The following is a 20,445-nucleotide window of genomic DNA, read 5'->3' as shown; positions in this document are numbered from 1 at the left end:
CTGAATGAATATCAGTGATTCAGCAGTGTGTATGTCCTACACATGTAAACATGCAAGCGGGCATATGACGTCGGCTAAATTCTTCCACCAATGGCTGTACAATCTGATCTCTGTTGGGCGGAGGATGGAAACGGCGTCAGATTCACGGGCCACATCGGTTGATACCATGACCTGAAGTCGGCCCTGATCAGCTGGACAAGTACACAAGACCTCACATTGCCAGTTGCCAGTTGCCGACGGTGAACTTGACGAGCCGAATGTTAACCCCGAAGTCGATGTTGCCTCGTCGATGTCATGCCTCTAAATGGGCGATAGGCCCTGATATCATGCTGTTGTAGTCGGCGACGTGAAGACTGATGGCACGTCCAGGCGCTGTCGCTGTTTCGTATGAATGAATCTCAGAAGAAAATATGTACTCAGATTCACTTACTATTTCACCTCCACAGACAATGTAACCTACCTCTTGTGAACCATTGCTTAACTCTTGCCTTATTATAGATATCGGGTCACAGTAGCCCCCCACCCCCCTGTCGCCTATCCTTATCAAAGTTCTCGTCCCCGATGGTGTGCTCATACCATCGACCACTTGTTTGTCTGGACCAGGATTGACTGTTTGCAGTTGAGATATTGCTTACAGAATACACCTTACTCCTAGACACGTTGGTTTTACACAAGTTACTTGCGACGTGTGTAGACATGGCTTGGGATATTTAACACGTTAACTGATAATGATCACACGTGCCAACAACCTTGACATATAGTCCATAGATATTCGGACAGTAATATCAGGTCATTCATCCCAGGGAGGTACAGAGATAGTGCACGGCCTGGTGTGTATAACATCCAGCGCCCATTGAGCATCGCGGATGTTGGTGATTCAACGGCGTTTCAAGATGTTTACCAAGGACCGGGTGTGTGGGGTCCTGTGTTTGTGCTTCTGTGTCAGTAAGTGCTTGCTTGTTCTGGGTTGACTATCAATTAGATCATTTCTGTGACTTATTCCGCATGACAATTTGTGGAATTTAAATGATAACTTGAAGTAATACGTATAGGCAATCTTGATCCCTCGATGCAACTATCACAGATTGGTGGCCAGCTGAGCATTACGACACCCTTCGAATTCCTCCGTATCACGTCCCCTCAACCACATCGGTCCTGTCATTTAGATTAATCTCCTCTCTTATATTTCAGGAACGTTCTTGCGAAAGTGAGACCTGTTTCTTCTTTATGTTTTAGTTGTCTCTTAATACAGTGTTTATCTCAATAAAGACGCACTATTGTTGCCATCACGATGTGGCATGAATCGCAGATTCCTCAGTTGGTTTTAGTGTCCGTTTCATAATCTTTGTTGTTTAACGCAGCATTCCAGCTATTTGGCGGCGGTCTGTAAATAATCGAGTCTGGACCAGACAATCCAGTGATTGACAACTTGGACATCGATCAGCGCAATAACGATGACATGCATCAATCAAGTCAGCGAGCCTGACCACCCGGTCCCGTCCGTCGCCTCTTACGACAAGCATGGGTTGATGAAGACCCAAAGCTTTGGAAATACCCGGAAAGAAATATTTGGCCTCAATATCACCCGAAAAATATGTGTATGTTGTTGTTGATCCCCTTAAGAAAGTAACAAAAGGAAAAGTACATCCTTAAGAAAAGTTTCTGTCGTCGAAGATACATAAAATATATGCACGATTGTCATTTCAGCAGTGACACTATGCACTGAGGGAATACAGGATTTTGGCGTGAACGTCAACAGCGACGGCACCTACAACGTCGTTGTCCAGGGAGACGTGTGGCTGAAGAGCGCTCCCATCTTCTTCAGATCTGACGGTAAAGTCTTCACCACAGCTGATGGGTCACTGAAGCTGGTCAAGAACACTCTGTCCAGTGGTGTGGACTTTATTGGGCAGTGGCAGTCCAACAGCTTCCTGTACCAGGCAGGGTCCAGTCAGATCGAGGCCAGCTTTGTACAGTACACACCGGATAAAAGCATCTTCACCTACAACAATCCCGCCATACCGTTCATGCTCTTCAAACAGGTTTGTTTGTTTGTTTGTTGTTTATTCCAGCTCTATGTCGGCTTCAAACAGGTAAAAACACATAGCTGAAGAAACTAATAGTAATCCTCGTCACTTCATGAAGTACACTGACTCATCTTTATAAATAAGAAACAAAATATTTTCAGCTCACATCGGATGTGATATAATAAAGCTGTTCCTGCCAAAAACAAACTTTGTAGCTTCAGTCTTGCACAGGAATCACCATTCATGCAAGACACTGCCCGTCTTCTTATGGCAAACGTAAACCGCCTGGTGACGTCATTGGGGATCCCTCCTAAATTTTCCTAGTATAGCTGGCATTTTTAAAATCGGAACAAACGTATTTGAGCATACCATCAACCATGCATATTTCTGCATTTCAATGGAGACGTTTCTGTGAAAATCCGAGTTTGGCTAGGTGCCCAGACTATGGTGGTCGTAAGAGGCGACTAACGGTTTGGGTGGTCAGACTCGCGGACGTGGTTTATGCATGTCATTGTATCCCAATTGCGCAGACCGATGCTCAAGACGTCAATCACTGGCTCCAGACTCTGGTCCAGACTCAGTTATTTACAGACCCCCGCCAAGAAGCGGCAATATTAATGTGAGCGGCGTTAAACAACATTCACACAATTACCATTTGTCTTCATGTTTTCACCAACCGCGACAGCGTTACACCAACGGAGCCAACAACACCGCCACCAACAGCAACTACACTATATCTGGTTTTCCCGGATTCGAAATTCAAGCGTCTACTCTTCCCTTGGGGTACCTAAATTATGCAGGAAATATGTTTGGGCAAACCCATCTACATATTGGACAGTAAGTATCGGATAATATTGTACTTTTTAACTGCTGACAAGATATGGTAAGAAAGTCCCCATGTGAGAATGTTCCAAATAGTTTTGCAGGTCACTTTTGTTGTTAATCACCATGTATTGTTAACACTGAAAGTGGAACAATGCCCATTCATTAGAAAAGCCACTGCATTGCATTGGAGTAAACTCTAAAACCTACCACATTTCTATATAATCTTATGATTATCCCTGCTGTTCCCCAAACTATCTGACCCGTGAAGATCCGGGGTAGAATAGGTCTTCAGCAACCCCTGCTTGCCGTAAAAGGCGACTATGCTCGTCGTAAAAGGCGACTAACGGGATCGGGTGGTCAGGCTCACTGACTTGGTTGATGCATGTCATCCATCCCAATTGCGTGGATCGATGCTCATGATGTCAATCACTGGATTGTCTGGCCCAGACTCAATTATTTACAGACCGCCGTCATATAGCTGGAATATTGCTGAGTGCGGCGTTAAACAACAAACCAACCAACCAACCCAAACTATCTAAATAAATTCTTATTAACACATACTTTGAATATTATGGTAACAGCAACTCTGAATTTTGTAACCTATAATTGTATAAATTTCAAAATATCTACCGACAAGGATTGCAAAAGTTATTATCTATAAATCCGCGGGGATACGGCCCTCAAAAACAGCTATTCCAATTATGGTCTGAAATTCATGGTACACTATCTTATATTTCCATTTTTACATATTTTACTTTCAGATGGGGTCCGTCATCATTTAATATCATGGACGGAGTCAGAGGCGGCCCTCTTGCACTATTTGATCGAGTGAAGACAGCAAATACGCTGATTGTCTCCCCTGCAAGTCAGTTTATGTCGTCATCAATATGGCGCCAGGACGCAAGTACCGGCGGTGACAACGTCTACTGGGGGACGATGGGGGGAGTGGAGAATGTCCCTGTAGATGTAGAAAACAGTTTTATTCTTTTCTGTGGCAACCAAGGCATTAACAAGGTACCCGTACTTCTGAATGTGACGCATTTTAGAGCTGACTGTCACTTGTGTGTAGGAACTTGTGTAAACCAATGAACTCACAATGTTAAAATATAAAACGTCAACGTTAAACAATAACCATCCAGATTATCCGACGAAACAGATTCAAAGTTATTTGGCATTTTGAGTTTTCCAAGGATTACCCCACCTGACATGCGAGTGAGTTAAGGGCTCGTAAGTATCTTCTATTTGGAATAAATACATAGATCTAATATCCATATATATTTACCATCCCATAACACAGGAGTGATAACGTCTTTATCATATTATGTCATTCTCGAATTCTGTCATCGAAAAAGGAAACCTCATCTCTCACAATGTGCTCATGAATACATTACGTCACAAGGTCAGTAATCTCGTCTGATCGGACGTGGTATCTTAGTTCAACAATGTCTTCCAAGTTGTCCTTTATAATCAGTCTCAACGATCTGAACCAAGAATGACTTCATAATTGATATATTATGACAGTAACTTGTCCAGATCCCCGATGGTCAATTCCGACTCGATCGTCCCAAACGATTCTTTCTGTATCCGTTATCTAATGCTGAGAAACCTACCTATTTTATAATATGCTACTCCACTTTTGATAGGGATTTTTGTATCTCTCCATATCTCTCGCCTGACAAAATGTTGTAGGGAGTTCAACGTTACATCATCTTAAATGAGACCCGTGAAGATTCCGGGGTAGAATAGGTCTTCAGCAACCCATGCTTGACGTAAAAGGCGACTAACAGGATCGGGTGGTCAGGCTCGCTGACTTGGTTGATGCATGTCATTGATGCCAATTGTGTGGATCGATGCTCATGATATTAATCACTGGAATGTCTGGTCTAGACTCGATTATTCCCAGACTGCCGTCATAAAGCTGGAATATTGCTGAGTGCGGCGTTAAACAACAAACCAACCAATCATCTAAAATGACATATCGAGTTATAGGAGTTCGAGTTAAAGAGGTTTCATTGTACAAGGGAAGGAAGTGAACTTGCCCTTATTTGGCACTTGACATGAAGTGATTATCACTTTGCGTGAGTAGGAACCTTCACAGAGTGAGGGTCAAACTGTATGAACGTGGGAGTTGTATGTCCCTATTTTGTACCTCGAAGAGTGTATGCACAATTTCATTCGGTACGTGCGACTACATGTTTACACTGACAGCTAAACAACTATCAAAGATAGTCCCCCCCAAAAAAATAAAATAAAAAAGAGACATGAGCGTTTGTATGCCCAAATTGTTCAAATTCGTAGTTTGACTAAAATAGATCAAAAATAGTATAATCTGTATTTGGTCAGTGCATGAGGACCTGGTGCCTAATCGTTGAAATGGTTACAGTCCAAAAGTTCTAACCTATTCAAACCATTACCAACTTTCAAAGAACCTCAGCACCTTAAACATTTAACGAAAAGCTACCAATTACATGTACGAGGACCGAATAACACGCAATGTATCATGAATTTGGAAAATACTCGATTTTGATTGGTCAATCAGAGGTATCAAATCACAATAAACGACCAACTCCTAAATATACCCGTTCATAAACGAATGAACTATTCGTCTTGATGTTCGTAAATATGTCATCTGAATTCCACATGATTCTTCCATTTCCCCCGCTGGGGACACACGGTTTTCGTATAATTGTTCTACCATAAGGTAAATTAAAGTGAAAAAAATAAGTTCCTTAACTGCAAAGTAGGTGTAACTAACAATTCAGTTAGTTAATGCACGGTTAGGTGTTAGAGGAAATCAGAGTGGGTCACCAAAAATATGATAGCCTTAGATGAGAGTCATAAAAAATAAACCACAAATTTGGGGAGGGTCCTCGAATTTAAATATGGCATTTTAGAATAAAATATGAAGTTTGTCTTTTCAGGGAGGGTCATGTTAACAATGTACAAGGAAATAGGAGGGTCATCCATTAGAGGAGAGTGATTATTTTCAGTCCATGAGTGCATCAAAAACCACGTCCTATAATACATGACCCATTCCAAAGTAGACTCATTCCCATGTCTATGATCTTATGAAATCGACTTTCCTTCGCATTATTACTAGTATTAATGCGTTCAAATACTACGTTTTTACTTGCAAAATATGATTGTTCGTTTAAGAGCGTTTTTCCTTTTATATCATATGATTTATGATGATCTACTTGCAGGCTTTCGTGAGCTGGGGACAAATTTTACAAAAATGGTACGGTCGGACGGACGAGTATGTCAAGTCTGACTTCATTGTCAACTACTTGGGGTACTGGACCGACAATGGTGAGTATATATAGAGATTTCAAGATTTTAATTTGAATTTTCATCTTGAATTATTACAAACACACATGTCTCTGGCCAACTTACAATGTGCGATTATGCTTTCTCGTGGACATTTGAACCTCGTAGTAGCCACTTCCATGTAGGGACACTCATTACTACGCTTTGTTCTCACTTAATTAATGACTCATTAACACATTTCATTCGTGCAATGGAACAACAGACCTCTCATTACCCTTCCTGACCTGTGACTTCATGCATATATTTGACTATTAATGAGTTATTGCACTTACGGATCAACTTAGCCTAAGATGTGGAATGGGGTCCCATAGAACTGACTTGTAGTTCAGGCGCGAGATTCAGACCGAGGACACATGACGCCCGTGAGCCTTCATGGCAACGTCCGCCATCTTGTTTTTAGACACGTGTTGTTCTACGTTTAACGTATGGTCAATTAATTAATTGCATGATTGCATACGGTCAGTTGACCCTTTATTAACCTAATTGAATATTGGGAGATCTTTCTACATTAACCTGTTCCTGGGCTTTTCTTAATCCTACCACACATAGCCCGCCACCGAATGCGCACAGAGAAATGTCTTCAATGCAAAAGGTTCAAATGTTCACCAAATGTTCTCGCGCCAAAATGTACTCACAATGACATTCCATTACGCGTGAGTCAAGAACCAACCCAACCCTGGTCGTAGTAACGTTTCCATATAGGGATATGCATTACTATCCCGTGCTCTACGGTTAACGAATGGTCAAGTAATTAATTGCATGATTGCATCTGGTCAGTTGACCCTTTATTAACTTAATTGACCTGTGACGTCATGCATACACTTGCATATTAATGAGTTATTCTGCATATTAATGAGGCACTGACAGTCACATGACCTTGATGACGTCAGAGGACCTCAAATGAGGTGGGATACTTCTTAAAAGTTATCTACTTGTAGTATATTTTATATATTTATATATAGCTTTATGCCATCATTATAATGTCAACCACAACTGAAAAAAAGCCCAACAGTGACCTTATTCTACATCACCTTGAATTAACACGAGAAATACGTTTTTTGTGCAGGTGCATATTATTACAACCACCCGGAGGAGGGGAAGAACTACCAGGATACAGTGCTGGATGTCACGAGCTACATTAAACAGCTCGGGGTACCCGTCAGGTTTGTACTCTCATTCATGATGGTCATTGACATTTTGTCAACTCCAATGTATGAATTGTCCATTGCGTTTTCTTTCTGCATGCAACTGAACAGCCTGGTTATCTAAATGGCAAAGATACAAACCTGAGGCGTAGTTTTGTCAAATCAAATCCATCAAATTCTTTATTACATGATCATTATAATAATGATGTCGGTTGGCGAAAAATATGTTAATGTTAAATATTGTCCGAGAATGTTATGAAATTCATGTAACAATATTTGTAAGACTTCAAATTTCGTCAATCACTATGTTTTGGTGTTACTAGGTACATTCAGTACGACGAGTGGTAGTACTACTGGGACAGTAACCATGTTGTTGTGTTGTGCTGGATTACGCCAAATGGAACCTGTTTCGGTGGATAATCTAGCCTGGTTGTTCTCTTGCATGGACTATTTCTATTTGGTAGGTACTTCCAGTACGACGAGTGGTGGTACTATCACGACAGTAACCATGGTGTTGTGTTGTGCTGGATTACGCCAAATGTAACCTGTTTCGGTGGATAATCTAGCCTGGTTGTTCTCTTGCATTGACTATTTCTATTTGGTAGGTACTTCCAGTACGACGAGTGGTGGTACTATGACGACAGTAACCATGGTGTTATCACATGGGCAGCTCAACCAAGCGTCTTTCCCAATGGAATGCAGTAAGATGTTCAGTTGTTCATAATACCTAACATTAAGTAATACGTAGATTCTATTATTATTTTTGTCATTATTCATTATCCACCCATTAAGTGCCTTTGTCAACATCTGCGTAATGGTTGATGTTAGGAATATTAAATTAATCAAGTTAAATGTTATTAATATAATACCCCTTTCTCTTGTGACACAAGGTGTTCATGATACATAACATAACGTGATACGTAGATTCTATTATTATTATTATCCTTATTCATAATCAACCCATTAAGTGCCTTTGTCAGCAGATACACAGTGGTTGAACTTTGTATATCAATGTTATTAGTCTAATACCCCTTCCAAGTGTGACCTAGGTGCTCATAATACATATTACATAACGTGATACGTAGATTCTATTATTTATTAATTATAAACCCATTTAGGGCCTTTGTTAGCATATACATAATGGTTGATGTTAGAACTTTGTATAACAATGTTACTAATCTTATACCCCTTCCTCACGTGACACGAGGTGGCTGTACAACAAGACGGAGCTTCCTGTCATTGCCCACAGCATGTTCTGGTAAGCTGGGATTATGTTTTACAGAACAGGGTACCGTTTCACGAAAGCCTCTTAGCGCTACGACCTCCTAAACCACGCCATAAAGCACCTCTTAAATATTTGTGCCGTTTCACAAAGACCTCCTAACTTTACACCCCACCTTAAACAACCTCCTCACCTACGATAGGTTACGGGCACTTGTAACTAGCTTACGACATCCTAGGTCAGCGTCTGATATGGCGGTTAGGAGGCCGTAGCGCTAAGAGGCTTTCGTGAAACGGCACCCAGTATCATGTATACAGTACTGTTACATCACAGGGTTGAGTTGAGTTTCATGCCGCTTTGAACAGCATTATCACGGTTACGGTGCTGACAAGAAACTTCATCGGCGATCTAGGATTCGAACCTACGATAATAGGTTTCAAGGGACGCAACTCTGCACAGCGAATTGCGGCGCCACAGATAACAGGGTCACCCATGCCCTCTAATGCATATAGAGACTATTAGAAAGTCCTTTGAAGTAGACCCGTGAAGATCCGGGGTAGAATAGGTCTTCAGCAACCCATGCTTGCCGTAAAAGGCGATTATGCTTGTCGTAAAAGGCGACTAACGGGATCGGGTGGTCAGGCTCGCTGACTTGGTTGATGCACGGTCATCGATCCAAATTTCGTGGATCGATGTTTATGATATCAATCACTGGATTGTCTGGTCCAGACTCGATTATTTACAGACCGCTGTCATATAGCTGGAATATAGCTGAGTTCGGCGTTAAACAACCAACCAACCAACCAACAACCTTTGAAGTAATGTATAAATATATTATCACTTGCTAATTTCCAAATATTGGAAAGTATAGTCCCTCAACCTTGACCCAGATCTTGCGGCCATGTCGTCGATCTGGATCTCGGATAACAAGCACGATTTAAAAGCCAGCTAAACATATCATGGACAATAATCGAGTGTGGACTTTGGAACCGCTGGTTTGTAACGTGACCAACGATCCGCTCAATCGGGGCACAATGACACACATCAGTCTTGTCATCCTCGGCTCTTACAATCTAGGGGTACTGGTGACTTATTCTTCCCAACGAGGTTTAATAATGTTGAAAATGCTTTTGGGATTTAACTTTTTTAAAAAGAGAGTTCTCTTGTTACATTCGCTTGCTTGTGTTTACACATGCAAACGTGTTCTTGAAGACGTGGTGTGGTAAGATAGACCGTCTGTCCGGAGCTCGGGAGGTTGGTGGTTCATTTCCTTGCCGGATCAGACCAAAGACGTTAAATGATGGTACTTGTTGCTACCCTGCCTGGCGCACAGCATTAAGGGAATAACACAATCGTGAATTGGCTCAGAGTCAGCATACTGTCTCAGTGGGGCATCCATGTTAAACTGCGGCATGGTATCTCAGTGGGCTAGCTCCATAAAACCGGCATAAGTCCGGCGAGGTACAAGCAGCCACACATCCGCATGTGCATGCAGGTCACTATATAAAAGACGTGGATGCGACGGTAAATCCCATTTCATCTCGCATGTAACTTAAGGATTCCTTGCATTTCCCCTAGGTCCAGCAACACAACATATGCAAAGGCTAATGGAGGGAAGTACGACTTCCTGATAGATGGTGAAAAGTCATTGCCCTTGGAAGAGGTACTGGCTCTACTGGTGTCTTTAATAATGAGTGTTTGCCGTTTAACTCCGCGTTTAGCAATATACCGGCTATATGACGGCAGCCTGTAAACAATCGAATCTGGACCAGACCAACCAGTGACGGAAGATAAGCTGACGCCATTAACAAAGGAACCGAGCCACCCGATCGCCCCTCACAACAGACATAGATTGCTGGGGACCAATTCCATTCCAAACCGGAATCGCCTATGATATGCATTATTGTTGTCATGTCCATGCAGATTTACAGTGAAATGGTCCCGACATAATATTTATCGGATACAATAATGGCACTTCGCTTGTGTCGAACTTCGGATAACTCGACACAAGATCATTATTACTGGTTACTTATTATCTACCTTCAATCCCCATCAGATCTGCGAATCTTGGCTTATTTGTATTAATGCGATTGTGACTCTTGTTTGGTATAATTGCAATAATTATAATTGGAGAAAATATATCACTCATAACTTCTATGGCTATGAATTCAGAACACGTTTATATAACGAGTTAGTTGGTTTACAAGACAGTGCTACAATAATATGATTGAAAACAAATGAATTATTTTTCGGCCGATTTTCGACTACCTACATGTGTGTGTTCTTTGATTTAAGCTAATATTTCGTAAAATGCCTTATTATTTATTCTCAATACATACATTACTGTTTTCCATTACATTTCAGAGATTTTGGACTGATTTGCTCGCGGATTCAAGGAAATGGGGTTTGTTAGTCTATGAACAGGCAAGACCTCTCTTTTACATTAATGTGTATACTCTTCACGGCAAATAAGCCAACAGAATTAGTGTCACGAGAACTTATAATATTAACTCAAGTTAACTCAGCTCTCAAATTATGGAACAACAAACTGGAATGTATGAATTAAAATACCACAAAATGTCAGAAAGTTCACTTTTAATGGGCGAGGGGCGCCCAAACACGGCTTGCCATGTAAACAATGGCCTAAATACGGTTCTGTTTGTTTGTCAAATGTATTTAACTAACCATGTAAAGTAACACCATGTAAAATATATGTTTAATTGTTTTCTAGGATTTCCTCGATATTGAATTTGAACATGTTCGTAAACTGTGGAGCGATATCGACCTGGCCCGACAATGGCTGCATCAGATGGGGAATGGCGCCGCAAAGAACGGCCTGACGGTCCAGTACTGTATGGCGCTGCCTCGTCACGCGATGCAGTCGCTGGAGATACCAGTCGTCACACAGGTACAGCCAGAGAATATGGTTTTACACCGCTTTAGCAATATTGCCACCTGTTTCACGGCGGGAGAAACATAAAATTGGCTTCACACATTGTACCCATGTGCAGAACTGGGCCTTCGGCGGACACATGAAGGCTTTTACCTCTAAACCGACATTAACAGAAGTAAATCGCTTTATCACATTTGGAAGATTATGCATAGAAAATCCATAATTAAGTTTGATCCCTGTCTGTTCACGCGGAATTTGTTGTCTTCTGAATTAAAAAACATTCGCCCACCAGCTCCTTACTTTGAAAACAATGATAAAATCAACAAATAATTAAACATTTGAGTTGGTCTAACATGGTTTTGTTTGTTTGTTGTTAAACGTCGCACTCAGCAATATTCAAGCTATATGTCGGCGGTATGTAAATAATCGAGTCTGGACCAGACAATCCAGTGATTGACATCATGAGCATCGATCCACGCAATTGGGACACGATGACATGCATCTACCAAGTCAGCGAGCCTGACTTGGCGATCCCGTTAGTCGCCTCTCACGACAAGCAAAGTCGCCTTTTACCACAAGTATGGGTTGCTGAAGACCTGTTCTACCCCGGATCTTCACGGGTCGGCCTAACATGAACTCAAAAGTGTAATTTGCCATATTTCTAATCACCAAAGCATCGATGCATTTCTACATGCACTATTCGGTCAAGGTTCTATTCCGAAGTTGCACTTTTTATGTAACCCGTCATGACGACCAGTAGTGGCGTTCGTGATTTAACTTATTTTTCGATTAGGCCACATAATCCTACTTTCTCTTCTATATCATGTTTTCTATTTGTCCATTTGTGAATTCGGGTTGAATAAAAAATGAAAAAAGATCAATCTACCGTTACTTATTTCTGAAAAGTGGTTAGAAACAAGAATGTTTTCATGTGGCCTAAGCAACCAAACAATATATCCTTACTATGAGGGATGTGAAGTATTTAAGTTTAAGTGATATAACGACCCCTCGCCAATTTCAGCCAATTATTTATGGGTAATGTTTGTTCCAGGCCCGCGTTAGTGGCGACTATACACCGGGCACCGCCAACTGGAAACTGGGGATCTCGTCAATATTTGCCTATGCCCTCGGTATTGCACCTTCCAAGGACAACTTCTGGACAACCGGCGTTCAACCCGGAAGTAAATACGGTATGTAGAGAAACAGGGTCGATATACAGCAATGGTTTGCAAAACTTCATCTTCACCATGCAACTGTTATGGGATTGGTGTCATGGTTTTGTAATTTTCAAAGTGGTTGTTTTATGTTAAACACATAATGTATTCTGTGCTTGATTAATAAAGATTTGTTTGACGTCTTTGGTTGACGTCTTTTAGGCAATAGAACGGAGCCGTGCACGTCCCTGAACGCTCTGGTGGCAACCCTGAGTACGGGTCCAGTAGGAATCAGTGACATGGTTGGGGGCACGAACAAGACGCTCGTCATGAAGTAGGTTGACAATCATCACGAAGTAGGTTGACAATCATCACGAAATAGGTTGACAATCTCGTGAAGTAGCTGAGGTGAGGTGACATGGGGTTTAACGTCGCGTCCAAGATTATTGCACTTATATAGCGACGTGCATGCACGTGTGTGTGTGTGTCTGCTTGTACTAGCACGGACTGATGCCGATTTATAGTGATAGCTCACTGAGATACCATGCCGCAGTTTAACATGAATACCCCACTCAGACACAGTATACTGACTCCGAGCCGACCAGTCCTTGTTTTAACCCCTTTATGCCGAGCGCAAGACAGGGTAACAACAAGTACCATATTTTAACGTCTTTTGGTTGAAGTAGCTGACATTTATTTTGTTGACGGTACAATCATTGTAAAATAGTTTTGGCAAAATATCATTAAGGTTGGCAATACTTATGCTGTATGTTGACAATCATCGTGAAGTGTGTTGACAATCATCACGAGGTTTGTTGACAGCAAACATTAAATTTGTTGACAATAAGCAGTAAGTATGTTGATCATCAACATTAAATATGTTGAGAATCCTCGTGAAGTATTTTGACAATAAGCATTAAATATGTTGCCAGTACTAATGATGTATGTTAATAATTACCGTGATGTATGTTGACCCTTAATATGCCGTATATCGAAACAAGCATTAAGTATGTTGACAATCCTCTTGAAGTAGTTTGAGAAATAGCATTAAGGTTGGCAATTATATTGCAGTACGTTGAAAATATTCAGTAAGTAAGTAAAGAATCAACGTGAAAGATGTAACAATTAGCACCATTACCTATGATGTATATTGACAATTATCGTGAAGTATTGTAACAATCACCATAAAAGAAAGTTGACAATGAGTATGCCGCATGTCGAAACAAGGATTAAGTAGGTTGACAGTCTTCTTGAGTGAGTGAGTGAGTATGGTTTTACGCCGCTTTTAGCAATATTCCAGCAATATCACGGCGGGGGACACCAGAAATGGGCTTCACACATTGTACCCATGTCGGGAATCGAACCCGGGTCTTCGGCGTGACGAGTTAACGCTTTAAACACTAGGCTACCCGACTGCCCCTACAATTCTCTTGAAGAAGTTTGAGAAATATCATTAAGGTTGGCAGTTATTATGCAGTATGTTGACAATATTCATCAAATGTGTTAAGAATCACCGTGAAGGATGTAACAATTACCATTAAGTATGTTGACAATCATCACTAAGTATTTTAACACTTAGTATAAAGTACGTTAATAATAGGTATGTAGTATGTCGACAGTAGAATTAATTATGTAGTGACGTATGTGGATAATAAGTATTAAAGAAGGTTGGCAATCCCCGTGTAGTATGAGTTTTAAAATCATTGTGAAATATTTTGTCAAAAATGTTTAAATCATTCCGAATTATTTTGATCATAAGCATTAAATATGTTAAGAATTCTCGTGAAGTATTTTGGCAATAACCATTACATATGTTGACAATATAATCATTGAGTATGTGGATTATAAGCAATAAGTATGTTGAAAACCTTTATGAATTATGTTGACAATGATCGTGAAGTATATTGAGTTTTTTGAAAATCCTCGTGAATTGTTGTTCTTTAAGCATTAAGTTTGCTGACAATAAATATACCATGTTGACAGTCAACGTGAGGTATATTAACAATAGCGTGACAACACATATAAAATATGTTCACAATCATCGTTGTGTATGTAGATAATAATCATGAATATGTTGTTAATAATCATGCATATTGTTGACAGTTATCACGAAATGTGTTTCCGGCTCCAATGAAAACAAACCTTTTGATGAGACAAAATGTTTTGTCAAGATGAACTAAACAAATATCATCAAAGTTATCAGTCCGCATATGCATTGCTTCTTTTCAAACTTTTGTCAACAGATGTGTTAATGCTGACGGCCTCATCTTAAAACCATCACGACCTGTGACGGCCATCGATAACATGATACGCAAGGTACCTCCTTATACTATATACACTGAAACCCCTTTAGACCGGATACTGACGATCTCTAGCCCATTTTTATATTGTGTTGTTCCTTAATACGTAATGCTTTTAAATGTTCCACAACTAGTTTTAAATCTTATCTGTGATATTCAAGTTATCATACTGTCCTTTGTTGACAGATTTTTATAAAGTTTAAATATATGTATATTTCATGTATAACTTCTCGTCACGATATGGCTGAAATATTGCCGATGTGACGTAAAGCATTAACTCACTCACTCACTCACTTTAGACCGGAAACCTCACTTTGCCGGCCGTTTCTATTAGAGCGTCTACACATACATAGAGAATCTCACCCGAGTGTCTTTTGATATCAAATATATCAACACGAGTTGATAAAAAGGGAAAAATTCCGAGGCTTGCCGAGGATTTTTGCCACTTTTATCAACGAGTGTTGATATATTTGATATCAAAAGACACGAGGGTGAGATTTTATTTATCATCCAACATCATTCTTTCAACTTTTTTAATTTGTAGACAGTAATTAGCAGTGTCTTCAGTGTAAAAAGTACTGCAAACAGCTTCAGTAGCAGAGCCATTAGTGATGTCATTTGATTGTGACGTCATGGTAACCAGTGACATCACAATGGTCTGCAAAGCATTGTGATGTAATTTCATTGCAGCGATATCTACAGTGTAGATATCGCTTGAACTCATCCAAGCGATATCTCCTGTGGGAGCCAGTTTTGGATGATAAAAAGGGCATGACTCAAAGTAAAAAAGTCAAGGAATATTTATTGTATGAAGGCCTCCCGCCCATATACAAGTGTACATTTGGGTAATGTCAGCATGTACAATCAGCTGACATTTTTACAAACTGACACCGTGTGTTATACACATTATATAACTACCTAGATAACCTTGTTATTAAATCACTATTTACAGATAATAATCTGTTTAACTTTTGACATACTTGGAATATACCGTATCCTTATTTCGTTTTACGCAGGACTAAGAATCACAAAATGATATTGATCCTCTTTTTCATATTTACGAATTGTACATATTCTTAAGAAAAAAAGCACTTGCGAACCATCTATTTTCATTTTAACATTAATCTAAGAAGACCGACAGTGAACTGTATTAGTATATTGCGAAACTCCTTTTCATTCATAACTGTTAAATAAACTGAAGGGCTACATAAAATATACCGAGGTGCTTTGTATGAAATTGAAAATTGAAGAACTGTTGATTATGATTATATCTATTTAACCATCACTCATTCCTACCACATTTTGTACAAAGAAATCTGTGGCTAGGTAATATGTACATATAAATTGGTTCAATGAAAACTGGGTTAAGAATTGAATTTGCAACCAAATGACGCCAACCATATGAAGTGTTGTAAATTTGTGCAAAAAAGCACATATATTGCTTTTCAAAGATGTCAAGGATATGCTCTTCAGTTTATGTCCCTGGCTCCTACAAAAGTTTATTTTCTCTCTAAAAATTTACATTTATGTGGTGTTTTGTGTAGCTTCCCAAGTTTGAAAAATAAACTGCCAGGCAAAAGAATGAATACGCTTGAAACTTGTATTAGTCCAAAGTTACAAGGCTGAAAACAGTCGAAACACTGCAAACCTGTATCAGCATCGAATAGCTTTTCTTGTTTGTTTCATTTATATCCACCATCAAACATATGCATGGGTGGTCCAGGTCTGACAGCCACTATTGTCCAAGCAAAGTAACATGTTGTAAGCTTTTGCAGGACTTTGATCGTCAAGCATCATTATTAATACAGTTAATTGCTCGAATACGTTTGGTTACGTACATTTGTTGCATTTAGAGTAGGTTAACCCCAATTGAATGTTTTGTACATGTTTAAGGATGGATTTACTCTAGTTCATGATATAGCTGGAAACCCAATTTACCTCGGATCGGTAATATCCAGAGAAATTCGTTTTACTAAAGTATATACTTTAACTTTAGGAAATGGTAAGAAATGCACTTTATATTGTCTCATGCGCAAAGCTTGTTTTCCCAGTGGGCTTGGCCAGACTTTGAGGGTCCAGACGGGGAGGTGTGGTCCACGTATTCAGATTTTGGGGGCAAGAACAAGTACGGCATCATCCTTGCCGCTGAGCTACAGGGAAGCTACACCATGACGCCATGCATGGCTGGATTCCAAGGGGTAAGGCTTCAAAGAAACATTATCAGCATTTCTGCCTTTTGTTCTGGATTGAAGAAAAGTATCTCATACGGATACTGTTTTTCTCAGATTTCAGCTCAGTATCCCTTGATTATCTTCAGAGCGCACTGAAATGGAGGTTGGGGAGTCATTGTGACTTGATTTTACCTGGTCAAAATACAGCTTGAACTACAGTTATTCTTAATATATACAGTATGTCAACTTAAATATCTTGCAAAATTACTGTTGTAAATGGGAAATGTCAGTGAATCTATCAAAAAATAGCTGTCTTTTTAAAATGGGGGAGGTTTATCACGTTATGAAGAATGGTATTATGATGGAAATGCGGTTGAAGTAGTCACTGGATACCGTTATCTTGGCTTGTATTTAAACAATAGATTACTGTGGTCGAAAGCTTTAAGTAAAATTGCCATTCAGGCAAGAAGTTGTTCATGGACCTTTTAAGTGGTATACATTCCTTGAAACCATACTCGCCTCACTTTTACTTCAAATTATTTGATGCAAAGATAACACCTATACTTTTATACGGGGCCGAAATTTGGGGGTTCAGTGACATAGAACCCCTAGAAAAAGTTCACTTGTATGCCTGTAAGCGTCTTTTAAATGTAAAGTTATCAACTTCAAATAATGGGGTGTTAGGCGAGTGTGATAGATACTCTATTCAGTCGCTTGCAGTTTTGAAATGTGTCAAATATTATTGGCTGTCTCTTTTCAATATGCAGGAATCCCGTTTACCCCCAAAATGTTATAATATGTTGCGCTTGTAAGATGAACAAGGCCACGTAAATTGGGTAACGAAACTTAAAACTGTTATTTTTAGATTAGGATTTGGTGATGTCTGGTTCTTTCAAGCATGTGGTAATAAAACCGTATTTTGTAATGTGTTACGTCAACGGTTAAGAGACAACTTGTTTCAGGTTTGGCAAAGTGATTAATCTGAAAGCCCCAAAATGGCTTATCATATACAGTTTAAAACATCCATTTTATGCCTGAACTGTTTGAGTATTATTACTGTAAATAAGTTCGGAACAACATTGACTCGTTTAAGGCTTAGTTCTCACAACTTACTAATTGAACGTGGACGACATTATAAATATTCCTCGTGAATTGAGGAAATGTAAATTTTTTTGTAACTTAAACCATATCGAAAATGAATATCACTTTTTGTTAATTTGTCCAACTTAGAGCCATCTGAGGCAAAGTTACATAGAATCTCATTTTTACATCTTTCCAAATATTCTGAAGTTGTCATCGCATGACCCTATTATCAATATGAATACAGCAAGTACTTGTTTTATGCCAATGCTGAAAGAACACAAATAATCCAACATTAATAATATGCAATTATGTTAAAACTGCTTTTGTTAAAAAACCCAAAGAGATGTATTATATCTCATACTGATTGCAACTAAATTGTATTTAGTCTGTACAAAAATGCCCGTGGCCTTCAAGTACTGAATAAAGTGAAGTGAAGTCAACTTCGGATATTATTACGTGTACCTGTTGAATCCAAATGATAGTATTTGAAGATGGACCATACGGTACGGTCCGTTGCGCTTTTCAGTCTGGACGTTGCCGATAGTGCCTTGTGTGCAACTGAGACACTGTCTCCGTGTTAAAAGGCTGATCATTCACTGTCAGATTGTTAAACATAATCAGATGTGAGCTAGCAGACAACAAAAGTGGTGTTGCGCGACTGAAATAACCTTGCAAGGATTGTAGTGCCCCTTTACGATTGAACACTGTCACTGTCATACTTGCAGTTTCCCCTTTCGATGGTATTCCCGGCTAATGACCCCAGCAAGATCCAACCTCTGACTGATCCCCAGCCCCTGACTATGAGTGGCTGCACCTGTAAGGACTTTCATCTCTTCTATGTATCCCCGGTACTGAAGATAAATGGGTACGTGTGTAACGACAGGATATTGCTCGCGTTAAACAACATTACACATCCCAATAGCTTCATGAAGCCCGAGAGGCATATTGATGACGTTAAGCAACATTGTTCACACAAACATTTGCGTGATATCATAGTCAGAGTATTGCTGACGTTAAACTACAGGAATCACTCAAACAGTTCTGTGATATCATAGCCGGAATATTCCTGACGTTAAACTACAGGAATCACTCAAACAGTTCTGTGATATCATAGCCGGAATATTCCTGACGTTAAACTACAGGAATCACTCAAACAGCTCCTTGATATCATAGCCGGAATATTCCTGACGTTAAACAATGGTTGTCTCTTAAACAGTTCCGTTGATATCATAGCCGGAATACTGCCGACGTTAAACTACAGGAATCACTCAAACAGTTCTGTGATATCATAGCCGGAATATTCCTGACGTTAAACTACAGAAATCACTCAAACAGCTCCTTGATATCATGGTCGGAATATTCCTTGCGTTAAACAATGGTTGTCTCTCAAACAGTTCCGTGATATCATGGCCGGAATATTCCTGACGTTGAACTACAGGAATCACTCAAACAGTTCCTTGATATCATCGGAGGAATATTCCTGACGTTAAACAATGGTTGTCTCTTAAACAGTTCCGTTGATATCATAGCCGGAATACTGCCGACGTTAAACTACAGGAATCACTCAAACAGTTCTGTGATATCATAGCCGGAATATTCCTGACGTTAAACTACAGGAATCACTCAAACGGCTCCTTGATATCATGGTCGGAATATTCCTGGCGTTAAACAATGGTTGTCTCTCAAACAGTTCCGTGATATCATGGCCGGAATATTCCTGACGTTAAACTACAGGAATCACTCAAACAGTTCCTTGATATCATCGGAGGAATATTCCTGACGTTGAACTAAAGGAATCACTCAAACAGTTCCTTGATATCATCGGAGGAATATTCCTGACGTTAAACAATGGTTGTCTCTCAAACAGTTCCGAAATTCTCTTTATTTCTGTTGATATGACTTTCTCTCCCTACAGCAAACAAGTGCTGATCCAGGGTGAGTTGGACAAATGGGTGCCGATGTCGCCGCAGAGAGTGACGGACATTAACGTTGCAGACGACATCACCATCAGTCTCACTGGAGCTTCCCGCGAAACTGTCAAGTTCTGGTTCAATGTGGACGGTGTCTCCTCACCTTTGACCTGTACTCTCGGACCAGGCGGTCAAGCAATCCTAAGCTTCACAGCTGGTGCATGTCGTGGACTATAATGCGCATAGCATAAAAGATGGAATACGTGTGCTTGTATACACTACTGGTCAAAACATACTACATGCTGTTGGTGATTGCAATGAATTTCTATGATTTGCCTATGGTAAATTGATTAAATGTAAAAGTATTTCCCCTACTATTGTTATATAT

The 20,445-nt window shown here is 39.9% G+C and overlaps 1 protein-coding gene across 1 annotated transcript; it reads left to right on the top strand.

The window, feature by feature from the left end:
- The first annotated feature begins 816 nt into the window (after positions 1-816).
- Positions 817-20,426, top strand: LOC125371626. Its single transcript, XM_048389460.1, has 17 exons — positions 817-945; positions 1,708-2,042; positions 2,713-2,864; positions 3,614-3,866; positions 6,056-6,161; positions 7,246-7,342; positions 7,930-8,025; positions 8,532-8,582; positions 10,125-10,209; positions 10,911-10,970; positions 11,278-11,454; positions 12,491-12,629; positions 12,816-12,927; positions 14,837-14,909; positions 16,945-17,091; positions 18,873-19,012; positions 20,063-20,426. The coding sequence occupies exons 1-17, from the start codon at positions 867-869 to the stop codon at positions 20,292-20,294; spliced, it is 2,334 nt and encodes a 777-aa protein (XP_048245417.1). The 5' UTR covers positions 817-866; the 3' UTR covers positions 20,295-20,426.
- The last annotated feature ends 19 nt before the right edge of the window (positions 20,427-20,445 follow it).

This window comes from Haliotis rufescens, unplaced genomic scaffold (assembly GCF_023055435.1).
Source record: "Haliotis rufescens isolate VD_foot unplaced genomic scaffold, xgHalRufe1.0.p SCAF_8, whole genome shotgun sequence".
Taxonomy (NCBI): Eukaryota; Metazoa; Mollusca; class Gastropoda; order Lepetellida; family Haliotidae; genus Haliotis; species Haliotis rufescens.
The sequence above is the reverse complement of the archived record's forward strand: the minus strand, read 5'-3'. Positions and strand labels throughout refer to the sequence as shown.

Excerpts from the sequence above, each read along its gene's own strand:
- LOC125371626 (XM_048389460.1), top strand. The coding sequence starts at position 867 with ATGTTGGTGATTCAACGGCGTTTCAAGATGTTTACCAAGGACCGGGTG. Across the intron at positions 11,455-12,490 it reads AGATACCAGTCGTCACACAG|GCCCGCGTTAGTGGCGACTA; the intron begins GTACAGCCAGAG and ends TGTTTGTTCCAG. Across the intron at positions 17,092-18,872 it reads GCATGGCTGGATTCCAAGGG|TTTCCCCTTTCGATGGTATT; the intron begins GTAAGGCTTCAA and ends TCATACTTGCAG.